Here is a 12,367-nt window from a genome sequence, read left to right as displayed (position 1 = left end):
TCCCCACTAATCCAGCATCTAACATAATATTGGCAAAATACAACAAACATGACACATGAATTTTGCATGGAATGTTTTAGAATTTATTTTTTATAGTATGTCATAGCTGCCATCAGAATCACAAAACTCACTAAAAGATTATTAAGAGCAAACTAATGGTTTCTTTTATCATCACCTGCAGCAACACAGTAAAGCAAGTGGTGTTATTGAGAATACATCTCAGAGAATGAGGAAGTGTATCTCATGTACAAACACATAACATATCAACAGACACTTACACCTGAAGCAAGAGATCCTTTTGCCATCCTCTCAAAGCCAAGTGCCAGAACACAGTCTGCCAAACCTTAAAATAAAATGTGTGGCTATTTAAAGCACAATGTGATTATAAATGACACTATGTACTAACAACTATTCCATTACAAGATATGTACACAAATACCTACTAGCTGCTCTTCCTTCCTTTTCGAAAGAGTCAAATTAAGATGGACGAGATATTGATACAAAGATATTGATACCTAAGAATGAAAGATTACTACAGGATCAGGGTTTATTTTTAACTGTCTGACAGCAGCTCTCATAGACAACCAAGCATTTATGTCTCAGCTACAAATACTAAACAATCATACATAGTGTTACCATAGTTGTCATTACAGAAACATCAGCATCAGTGCACGAAAGTATCAAAGTCCACAAAGGAACTGAAAAATCAGGAGGAAATACTCATCCACCAGTTGAAAGTATGGTCTGTCAGTCTGCTCTTTCCCCTCCCTTCCAAAAATGTGTTAGTTAAACACTTGTATTAACTTCAAGTCAAAAGAAAAAAGTTAAGCTTTTTAGCAGATTCTTCTTTTCATACTGGAGAATCTAGTGCCTGCAGTACTATAACGCCACTTGTTCTGCACTCCTCCAAACACTTATTGCAGAAATGCTTAACTGGCAGAACTGACTATGTTCATACAGCTCATGGCACAGGAAAAGCCATGTACATCCACATACACCATCCTCCTGCATCCCAGACAATCTCTTATGTGCACAGAGCAAAACAACCCACCTCCTTCTACAAGCTGTCTGGCCATAAACAAAGCAGTGGATCCAGTGGCACAGTTGTTGTTAACATTGATTATGGGAATGCCAGTTAGGCCCAGACCATGGTAGATCGCCCTCTGCCCACAGGTTGAGTCACCTTCAAATAGAAACACAACATAAAAATAAGGTACAAGCTCACAAAAATAAATCCTGCCATGTGTGTGCAGTGCTACCAATTGAACTGTAAACTTGAACTTCTGAGCTGTCACGTTGAGTATGGCTCTCAGGTACCCACAGTAAAGAACCTCAGAAACAAGATGAAACTCCTCAGGTTTTTAAACCAGATATTTGCCCTGTTTCTGTTTCGCAAGCTGTGAATTAAAGTGACATAACTAGACTGGAGAGAAGGGTCTCAGAGGTGTGGCTTGGGAGCTGCTCAGGGTATCCCAGCAGTGACCCTACTTCAGTTGCCACAATACAGTCGTTAATAGAGAACCAGAAGGAAAAGTAAATGGAAAAATCTTTTTGGGATGGAAATAGATTTCCCCTTAATAGAAAGCTTATTGATGGTATTCCCCATACCTTATCTACACAGACAACTGCAATTGACATAGAAGTCACCAACCAAACAACAGTACTCACCATAAACATAACCCACACATGCTTGCTTCACTGCTGAATAAGGAATCCCAGCATCAGCTAAAGCTGCCTGGCCTAAGAAAGAGTTTAAAAGTTGGAAAAAAAGTTTAAAGTTGAAGATTAGAAAAAGCAGCTCTCACAACCATAACAAGCAAACCTAGAGTAGTATGTATGAGTCCTGCATTCACAAATGAGAGTTGCAGAAATTCCTTATTACATGGTGCAAATGGTTAATACAATCTTGTACCTTGTAAGGACATGTTCATACTCATAAGGACAATTTCATTGTATTTTGAGTTCTGAACAAGCTTCTTTATCAGAAGATAAAGATTCAATCAATTCTGTGTTCATGCACCAAGGTTGTTCATCCCAATGAGAGTATGTTTTGAATAATATAGGTAAAAATATAGTATTAAATTATTTAAGTGCACAATCCAATTTTAAGCCATCCTGCTGACTTCAGCCTGGAAGGGCTGACCTGGACAGGTCAGTTATGGATTTGGTGAAAGAGGTCTGAATTTTAAATCTGGTTTTCAGATTTATCTATTTATTGAACAGTAGCTTTTCCTTCATATGTGAAAGAAAAAATATTGGCTGTAAGACCTAAAGTAAGCATCAGCAATCTCACAAAATGCTTTATTACTAAATTACCTGCTTCCTTAGCCATGTCAGGATAATCAGCACTCTTCTCATTAGGCTTTGAAAACTGGCAAGGAAAAAGGAAGAAAAACAAGCTGAGAATAAATCACAGTGAGTTTAATTCATATTTTACTCAAACTGGCACATTTAAAAGCTTTATATTTAATTTAGAAATAAGATTTAAATAACGCAAACAATGTAATTTCATTGACCCAAAAGTGCATTTACAAAATCTTTACAATTTCCAAGTGCTGCTGCCAGACCCTGCAATGGCTAAAAAGAGAAAATAGTGCAACTTTATGGGAGCTGAGGGCTATTTCTAATCAGTGTTAAAGAAGATCCACGACTATGGAGATGGATAATAATCCTATCCAAAGCCTGTGGGTGAGACAGAGAATAACTGTGATCTTCCCCAATTCATCATAATACATGACATAATATTCACTGAAGCTTTGATAAATACTTCCACTTTTTTTTGGTTATACTCCTATTTGTAACAAGAAAATATTTGTTCTATGTAGAGAATTTATCACACCTTACTCCTCACCATTGGAGTAGAGGTGGCATTTCTATTTTCTTTGCAGTGGACTCAATAGAGACCACCACAAGAACATGTGGTTTACATTTTTACATCACTAGCAAAAAGTGTCACTGACAAAACAAATCCTCATGCTAACTACTTATAAACCCATAAATTATTTTATTCCCCCTATGAGCATATAAAAGTTAATTTGCTGCCTCCTTATGTTTATCTCCCTGACTCCAGTCATTTGTACCACTTGGCTGTACTTTCTGCAGTGCCTACTTGCATTAATTTAGACAGAGAACCTACATAGCAAAAGTCATAAGAAAAAACAGTTGGTGAGTTGATCGTTTTAGAAGTCTGTAAGAGTGACTGACAGCACTTGGGCTAACACAGAGGAGAGAGTACTGACAGTTCCTCAAGTCATGCTTAACTGGTAAATGAGATGATTCACTTCTGAAAATGCAGAGCACTGGGGAACTGACAGTCACACACACAGGAAACACAGACTGTTGTTGTGAGAAGAGATAACAAATTTTAGCAGTCATTACATCATTAACGTTAATCAAATAGAAGCAATACAGTCCTAAAAGATTTCATAGCAAAATACTTAAGATGCAATATGGTGTCTGGCAGGTTTTACTTGTCTCTTCCATGAGGACATCACAAGTGAGCTCAATAACTTCTGCATTCTGTCATGTAGTCCAATAAATAAAATTAATAGAATTGTCTTTAACCTTTCAATTCCTCCTCTATCACATCGCATACTGGAGAAATATCCATGCAGCAACACGACAGTTATTATTTAAAAGTGGACAGGGGCAGGAGTTTCTGACTACCCTGGCAACGGGTTATCTTGAGATTCATCTATCAATAAAAAAACTGGTTATTTTACTGTTCCTCTTTGAAAATTACAAAATTATTTAGGTTGGAAAAGACCTTGAATATCAAGTCCAATTGTTACCCCAGCACAGCCAAACCCACGCTGCCTATTCCTGGATTTGACAACCCTTTCGGTTGAAGGAATTTTACTTAATCCTAAATCTAACCTTAAACATGCCTTGTGGAAACTTGAGGCCAATTCCTCTTTCTCCATCACTTGTTCCTTGGGAGAAGTGCCCCGTGCCCCTGGGGAGCTGTGGAGGTGCTGAGCGGGGCGAGCTGTATGCTCTCAACTCATGGGACAGGGACAGAAACGCCCCAGGAGAGACCCTGCAGGGCCCTGCCCTCCCCGACCCCTGTCCCGGGACGGGCCCTGCGGCTGGGGGAACACAGGGACACGGGGACACTGTGCCCGCTGCAGGGCTGTTCTATCGACCTGCCCTGTGGAGCATCACGTTCACCTTGGCCGCGGCCCGGCCACCCCCACCTCCAGAGCAAGAGTGAACTTTGCGCGGAGCCGCTGCCGCCGGGTCCGGACCGGGCTCTGCCAGTGCGCTCCTGAGGTGCCACCGAGTCCCGTGAGGGGCTCCAGAGTGGCGCGGGCGGCTCCGGCAGCGGCTCCGGCAGCGGCTCCGGCAGCGGCTCCCGCAGCAGCTCCCCCTCAGCGCCAGCAGGGGCCGGCCGGGGAGCGCCGCCGAGGCCGGCCTCGGGCGGGCCGTGTTTCCCCGCGCACACACTGGTGCCGGGGAGGGCGGCGGTACCTTGGTCATGCCGACGCCCACCACGAACACCCGGCGCTGCATGATGGCGACGGCGGCAGGACCAGCCCTGCTCCCCTGCTGCTGTCGCCGCGACCCCGGGCCCTCAGTGACACCGGGGGCGGGGCCAGCGCGGGGGCGGAGCGACCGCCCGGGGGCCGGGTCCATAGACCCGCCCCTTAAAGGCGCAGCGCCCCCCGTGCGGCACCAGCCCGGTGTCCCTGTCCGTAGCGCAGCCGCGGCCAGTCTGACAAACATCCCCGCTTATCCCCCTGAATTCCCCCATCCTGGCGATTATCACACGTTGTTCCAAAGCAATGAAGGTGCAATGAAGCTCGCCGCTTCTCCAGAGAAGGGCGGCGAAGATAGTGAAGGGTCTGGAGTTCACGTCCTGTGGGGAGCAGCTGAGGGAGCTGGGGGGGCTCAGCCCGGAGAAAAGGAGGTTCAGGGGGGCCCTTCCCGCTCTCCACAGACAGGAGGGTGCAGCCAGGTGGGGGTCAGGCTCTGCTCCCAGGGAACAAGGGACAGGATGAGAGGAATTGCCTAAAGTCGCACCAGAGGAGGTTTAGGTTGGACATTAGGAAGAATTTCTGTACAGAAAGGGTGATTAGATATTGCAATAGGCTGCTCAGGAAAGTGCTGGAGTCAGCATCTCTGAGGTTTATAAGGAAGGACTGGACGTGGCACTCAGTGCCATGGTCTAGGGGACAAGGTGGTGATCAGTCATGGGCTGGACTTGATGGTCTCAGAGGTCTTTTCCAATCCAATTGATCCTGTGGTTCTGTAATTCTTTCCCTCCAGAGATGTCTTTGGGACGGATACTTGATGCGATCATTCTCTTTTTTTCTGAAGTGCTGCTTCATGTATTTACACTGAGAGCTGAAGATCTGACCCTTCATCAACAAGCGCTTCCCTTCATCCATTCAACTTCCCTTTCCCTCACTGCGCAATCCTTGAGGATCTCCGCGGCTCGGGCAGAATGAAAATCACCTCCTGCCTTCCACAGATCTCCTGGAGACATCCTGCACAGCCGGTGCCAACTTCAGCCAAGCTTCTGGCGGTGGTGTTTGCGGTAGCGACCTTTTTTCCCCTCGCATGGCTCCTGTCGCAAGCAGCCCTTCCGCTGGGCTGTGTGAGCGCAGCGCCTCCCCGGAGGCGGGGCCCGTCCGCTCGGTGTCGGTGCGGAGCGGCCATGCTGCGGCGGTGGCGGGCGCTGCCCGCGGCGCTGCGCGGGGCGCGGGGCCGGGCGGGCGCGGCCGGGGCGCCGCAGGGCGCGGAGGTGCTGCTGAGCGCGGCCGGCGGCGGTGAGTGCCGGCACCCGGACTGCGGCTCCGCTTCTCCCGTATCCGGTGGCCACGCCTCGGCCTGCTGTGAGCGTGGGGCAGCCCGAGTGGGGGTGACAGCCCTGCCGACCCGGGGTGCTCACTGTTGTTTTCCTTTCAGTTGTGCCTTGATACTTTTTTTCCCAAAAGTTATGCGTGCAGGAGACCTCAGCGCAGGAAGTTCTGGTTTGCATATTTTAGATTTTTTTAACAGCACTAACGTGCAGTGATAAAGGTAGGACAGGACCTTGGCATGTCTGTGCACATTTATCCATGAGAGCCATGAAGCAGTTTGAGGTTTGGCTCAGATTGCCATTAATTTACTTTCCGTGTAACTGTTGCAGGAGCTTATAAACAGTTCTTGGTATTTCTCTGGTTACAAAGGTGTTAAGTATTTCCCAGCTGTAAATTTCCTTTCCTGGTGCCCGCTGTTTGCTTGTGTCTCGTTCTAATGTGACACATCTCTGGCCACTGCCATAGGCAGAGAATAAACAGAATTCCAGCAGGGCAGAAAGACCAAGCAAGGCAGGTGCACGGTACAGCTGTGAACTTACAGCACAGCAACAGCATCTTCCAATGTTAAGGCCTGGGAAGTGAGCAGAAGTCCAGACAAGGAAATAGGAGATGTTTTTTCTCTCCAAAGCATACAGGAGCCATTGGGTAATAATTTACAAATCACATGTGCAAAGAAAAAGTAGGTAGATGTTGTGGTTTTATTTTTCTACTTGAACTTACGAACTTTGAGTGGAGTCCTTTCTGCTGATGAGCTTATAATGTTGAAATTAAATGGAGTTCAATTTCAAAATGGTTCTGGAACATGAACTGAGAGTGACCTATCTGCGCTCTTCTCATGCAAACAGCAATTCCAAGAGGATGGTCTCCTGCATTAGCAAATGTACTTGAACACATTAAGACTGTACAATAAAAAATAAATTAAGTAACATTCAAAGGAGAAACCTAAGATGGATCATATGGGTTTTGGTTTGTTGTTTGGGGTTTTTTTCCCATTTCTGCAGTGATTCTAAGATATATGTTCTTGGATGTCCTGTTCATTTTCTAGAAGTCTGCTTACTCAGTCTTTTACAGTGCTACTGAATTTCACAGTTGTTCTGCACAACTGGGTTTTATAGACATGGTGTGCCACCTCCAGTTTTAAAATAACTCATTGTTTTAGAATATACTTTATATGCATTTTCAGGAAGGCAAAGATGCAGCATATGCAGATATTATTCCCAGTTGAATTACTGTGTCAGAGAACTAAATGAAGTATAACTGAAATTGTCTCCTATTACTAAGGTATTGCTGAAATCCTAATGAACCGACCCCACGCGAGAAATTCACTGGGAAAAGTATTTGTAAATGAAGTGAGTATGGGCCTGGCCTGTGAGCGTGTTTGCAACCATGATCAATAACTAACTGCAGTGAGAATAGTTGTGGGAAATCTAAAAAAAACTTATCTCATGATGAAGGGCAGTGGGAGATGGCATTGGGGCAAGACAGGTGAACCTGGAGATAAACAAAACTGCCTCAGATGTAGACAGAGATATCTGGGTTATTTAAATTAGCTAATTTAAGTTAATTTATTGAACTTAATTCAGATGCATTACAACAAAAGCACACTCATTGTCACACCTTAGCCGGTGGTCTGTTCAAGGATGACACACCCTAGACAAAGTCTGGCTCATGCCTGAACAGGAAGGGAAGTTTTAGGTACAGCAAAGGTTCATCTCTGAGTGGAAGGAAAAAAGAGATGGGGAAATGTGTTATTCTGAATTTGTCATGGAAAAACCTGCAGTTTCCACTTACATGATTTCCATGAATTTTCTGGCACCTGCAGGGGAATAAATCCGAAAACTTCTATCGTAGATTAGGAACTTGCTATAATTTCAGTGTGTATACACATCCATACGCCTGAATTTTTTCTTCTCCTGTCTGCACTCCCTCCCTTGTAGCTGTTCAGTGTCCTGGACCAGCTCCGCTTCGATGAGCAGGTGCGTGTGGTGGTGTTCAAGAGCCAGGTGAAAGGAGTGTTTTGTGCAGGTGAGTGGCAAAGGTTCTGCAAACTATTCTCAAAAAGTGTGGTGGTTCTTAGGGCTGTGTGCCAATCAGATCATGCAGACAAGCAGTTGGAAATGAGTGCTAAAAGAAATAAAAATAAATCTGTCAAAAGGACGCAGAGGATCACCCTCGTTACTGCTGCAGCCCAAATGTCCACACCCCAACTTCCACGAACCTTACTTAACTGGAATGCTGTATCCCAAGACTTTTTAAATGGTCTTAGTTTAAATGGTCCCTATGAGAGGGACAGGAGGAAAAGTTCAAATGTCTTTTCCTGTATTCTAACCTTTTTCTCCTTTATTTAGGAGCAGATTTAAAGGAACGTGCAAAGATGGATGATGCAGAGGTTGGAGAGTTTGTTAGAAGACTGAGAAAGCTTATGGATGAAATAGGTAAAGGATTATAGCAGTTGGAGGATTTATCCTAGACCACCTGTAATGAAACATTTAGAAATGCTGTAGGAGGGGATAACCAGCAGGTTATCCACCTAGGAGAAGCTTTCAGCTTATGCTTGAAAGAAAGATCCAATTAGAATTAAATACCAACCATTCTGCTGCCTCTCCAAGGACAAGATGCATTTCTTATACACAACAAAGCACATACACACCTATCTAATAAATACCTGCTCCAATAAAGCATTTAATTATTCCACACTTCTGTGGAATCCTTGGGAGACAAGTGTTGTGTTGGTTGTCCCACTTCCAGTACATGTTCAGAAACAGCGACCTAAGAATATGGATTTGAATCTCTGACTGGATTTGCTAAATGGATTTGTGGAATGTTGGGGTGGGGGGGTGGGGTTTTATCCCTCACCTCCCATTTCTTTTTCTTTGCAAAAGGTGTATGAACTTCTGCAATTAATTTTCTTCCCATTATTTATGAATTATTCTGCTCTCAGTAGGAAGAAATACCAAAGTCAAATCTGTATAAAATACCAATCAGAATTGTAATAATTTTTAAAAAATGACAGGAGCAGTCAGAGGGGTACTTAGAGCAGAGAGCTAGTTCACTTCTGAAGTTTGCATCCAGCTGCCTGAGTATTTAAAAAAGTATCAAGCAACTAATCTCCAGATATATCAAGTGGTAACCTAGTTAAACAGTGTTTACTGTTCCTTTTTTCAGGAGCCTTGGCTAACAAAAGCACCACAAACACTGAGCGTTGTGACAGGGCCTAGGGATGGTGCCTTCTCTTTGGCTGTTTAACTGCAACAGATGAATATTCATGTCATAAATTTGCAAGGAGAGGACTGATCCTGTTTTGCTTTGCAGTACTTAGTATTTGCAAGCTTCTTTGCATGAAGAAGCATGTTTTGCATTCTTACAAAGAAGGGAGAAGTGAAAGAACATCAGTTTTACTGTTTTCAAAATGAAAATTTGTGGCAGAAGAAAACAAGTTCTAGAGCAATTTTGAACTGAAAGCTTTAGAACGTAAGGATTTAAATTCCAGGACCACATGAAACAGAACTTGTGGAACACAACTGTGCAATCTGTGCTCTCTTCTGTAGCTGCCTTGCCTGTGCCCACAATCGCTGCAATCGATGGCTACGCCTTGGGCGGTGGATTAGAGCTGGCCCTGGCCTGTGACCTCCGAGTAGCAGGTTTGTGTTGCTCAGGGTACAATCTCCTGGTAAATGATGGCTACTTTTTAAGAGAGCTTACACATGTGACAGTGGATTGTTAATGGAATCCAGAAGCTTGAGAGAAATTTAACAGAAGTTTGTACAGAAATCGTGACTACAAAAAGTAGTTCCAAATAGTAACTGAAGTTCCCGTGCTTAAAAAGTAAAGCCTGTTTTCAGGTAAGATTAGGATTCCTTTAGAAAACTATTTATTAATAGGATTGAATATTTACTGTAACTTAATACTGGATCAGATATATCTGGCTAGATCTAACCTTCCCAGCTTAAATCAGTTTGGGTTGGAAGATGTATTTCTTCTCTTTCCATGCTTCCATCCTTTATATTTTATCTAGCAGGGATGTGGGGTTCATTTTTCTAGCTAAAATTGCTACGCTGGGGTAAGTGGACTTGAGACAGACATTAAATAGGTACTGTAATATTCAGATTTTCTGGCTACCTGGAGAAATGGAGTCCCAGTTCAGTGTTGACAGTTTAATTTTATTGATCAGTTCAATCTGGAAAACTTCCAGTTATAAAAATCAAAAGGTAGCTAACTCTACATTGTTTTTTTTAATAGCTTCTTCGGCTAAAATGGGCCTTATTGAGACCACACGAGGACTTCTCCCTGGAGCAGGTAACCTTCATTAAATCTTAACCTTCATTAAACCTTAATTAATGTTCATTAAATCTCACTTTCTCAGCTGTATTGTAAATATTTTGCCATTAGAGTGTGTTCTTGAACACTTGAAGTGTTTTGAACGTAAATTAGGAGTAGCATCTTACAGTCACAAAAGATATCTATGAATCAAGAGTTCTGTCTCAGACTTACTCTGAATTTAGGGAATTTTCTTTTTTATCAAAAAGAAAATTTTATCCTGAAGCCTTCCAGTTGCCTCTAAAATGTTAACATATTCAGCCAGTAGTTACTAAAGAAACAATGATCCTTATATTTTTAAGCCTCCTGGTTTATAAGGAGACAAAATGGTACTGGGACATTTGTCAGAAATGGAAAATGAAGTTTTCCCTGTTGTCCTAAGGTGGAACCCAGCGCCTGCCCAGATGTGTTGGAATAGGTCTTGCAAAGGAGCTGATTTTCACTGGCAGACAGATTGATGGAGAACAAGCAGCCTCCATAGGGCTGGTAAACCACTCAGTGCCACAGAACAGTGAGGGAGATGCAGCTTACCAGAGAGCTTTAACTTTGGCTAAAGAAATCCTGCCCCAGGTAAGTGCATTGTTCATGGGACCAAAGTAAAGAAAGCATTTGTGCTCCCCTTTAAGAGAGTGCAAACACCTGAAATTCCTTTCTCTGAAATACTGAAGTCTTGATTCCTGATCTTTAAGTCTGTTCCTTTTTGTGGATGCAGTCTCTGTAGGAACAAATGTTAACATCCAGCTCCTTAACCCACAGGACAGTTTTACCCCCCCAGCTGCAGCCTCACAGACCTGCAGGACACATTGAAACATCACACCATGTTCATCTGTGAACTGCAGATAACACCAAATTGATTTTTTAAAAAATACATATTAACTTACTACAAATTTCTGTGGATATGTTCTTTGAAGCTAGAATAATAATACAATAATTCATCTAGCATGAATTAATGTGAATTTAATATTTTTAAATATGTGTTGTGGTTTGGTTTTGTTTTTGTTTTTAATAAAGGCACCATTTGCTGTGAAAATGGGAAAACTGGCAATAAACAAAGGAATGGAGGTAATAATTATTTTTGTTTATATACTGAGGTGAATGAAAAGATTAGCAGCTTTTACAAATTAATTTTTGCTACAGTAAAAATGTTTAGAACAGATGAGTTCTAAATTTTTTCTTTATATCAGACATTTAAAACCCTTTCAGAGGTTTTAAAAGATTTCTTTAAATATAAAATTAAAATGGCTGGGGTTTTTTTCTACAGATAGTAACATTGTACTTCTAATACTGAAGATCACTTACTATGACTGTTTGAGAGTGACTGACTCTTCTCACTGATTTGAGAGCTATGAAGTAGCTTTGAGGGCTGTACTTCAGACAAACCTCACACCTTTCCTCTCCTTCCCAGGTTGACATTGCATCAGGAATGGCTATTGAGGGGATGTGTTATGCCCAGGTAAACTGCCTTCAGAATTCATTCCTGAAAAGAACAGCTGTATTTTAGTTATAGAATAAGTTTTCAAAATGGTTTTAGTTTAATAAATTCAAAACAATTCCTCCTGTAGTTCTTTGTGGTGTTTTGAGAGTGGGCACCTTTTTCAGCTAATGGAACAATACAGGGTGTTACAATATTCCAATATAATGTCTCAGCATATTTTAAGATGATGAAGATTATGGAAAACTGTTTTTCTATATAGATCTATCGGTTTCTTCTTAGATGCTTTGTATATGAGTTACACTACAATGCTGTCTCTTTTTTCCGAATTGCAAAACATGGAACTTTATGTATCATTGAAAGAAAAGCAATCTTAAGTCTTAGACCACAACTGCCAAATTAGCCAGGACTTAAAAACACATCAGACTTGTAAATGGAAAACATACCTCTTTCTTTTCTTTGTCTTCTCATGCAGAATATTCCCACCAGAGACCGTCAGGAAGGGATGGCTGCCTTCAGGGAGAAGCGACCACCTCGGTTCACTGGCAAATAACGCTTTCTGCTTCCCACTGAGCTTTTGGAGATAAAGCAAGACTGAGGAGGATCCACTGATTTCTTAGGATTGTTTTTATGACACCATTCTGTGCACTTAACTCCTTCCCTAGGACTGCATTTCTAACTACTCCACTGGATCATTTTTCTGTAGGAATCTCCAAATAAAGATATAACTTTGTACACCTGATCTTTAAAGCATGTTCATCTGAAGTCAGTGGTTATGGCTCTCACACAGATGTCAAGTAAGGAATATGGAGAA

General features: G+C 42.5%; 2 protein-coding genes across 3 annotated transcripts in view; one reads left to right on the top strand and one right to left on the bottom strand.

Moving 5' to 3' along the window:
* The window catches only part of SCP2 (sterol carrier protein 2), a 50,572-nt gene that overhangs the window by 14,165 nt on the left and 24,040 nt on the right, over window positions 1-12,367 (bottom strand). Inside the window, exons 2-6 of one of the 2 annotated variants that reach the window (XM_056497037.1) lie at window positions 4,471-4,520; window positions 2,317-2,371; window positions 1,669-1,740; window positions 1,052-1,183; window positions 279-343 (exon numbers count right to left, since the gene is read on the bottom strand). In XM_056497037.1, coding sequence (XP_056353012.1) covers window positions 279-343; window positions 1,052-1,183; window positions 1,669-1,740; window positions 2,317-2,371; window positions 4,471-4,512 — 366 coding nt within the window. In that variant the 5' untranslated portion in view covers window positions 4,513-4,520. Of the gene's footprint in view, window positions 1-278; window positions 344-1,051; window positions 1,184-1,668; window positions 1,741-2,316; window positions 2,372-4,470; window positions 4,651-12,367 lie in introns of those variants that run through there. The other variant, XM_056497036.1, reaches the window with a different exon arrangement.
* ECHDC2 (enoyl-CoA hydratase domain containing 2) lies at window positions 5,641-12,295 on the top strand. The gene is made up of 10 exons (XM_056497038.1): window positions 5,641-5,771; window positions 7,086-7,153; window positions 7,742-7,829; window positions 8,153-8,239; window positions 9,353-9,445; window positions 10,044-10,100; window positions 10,504-10,691; window positions 11,133-11,183; window positions 11,527-11,574; window positions 12,029-12,295. The coding sequence occupies exons 1-10, from the start codon at window positions 5,660-5,662 to the stop codon at window positions 12,104-12,106; spliced, it is 870 nt and encodes a 289-aa protein (XP_056353013.1). The 5' UTR covers window positions 5,641-5,659; the 3' UTR covers window positions 12,107-12,295.

The sequence above is a fragment of the Oenanthe melanoleuca genome, chromosome 8 (genome assembly GCF_029582105.1).
Source record: "Oenanthe melanoleuca isolate GR-GAL-2019-014 chromosome 8, OMel1.0, whole genome shotgun sequence".
NCBI classification, from domain to species: domain Eukaryota; kingdom Metazoa; phylum Chordata; class Aves; order Passeriformes; family Muscicapidae; genus Oenanthe; species Oenanthe melanoleuca.
This window is presented reverse-complemented; position numbering and strand designations above follow the sequence as displayed.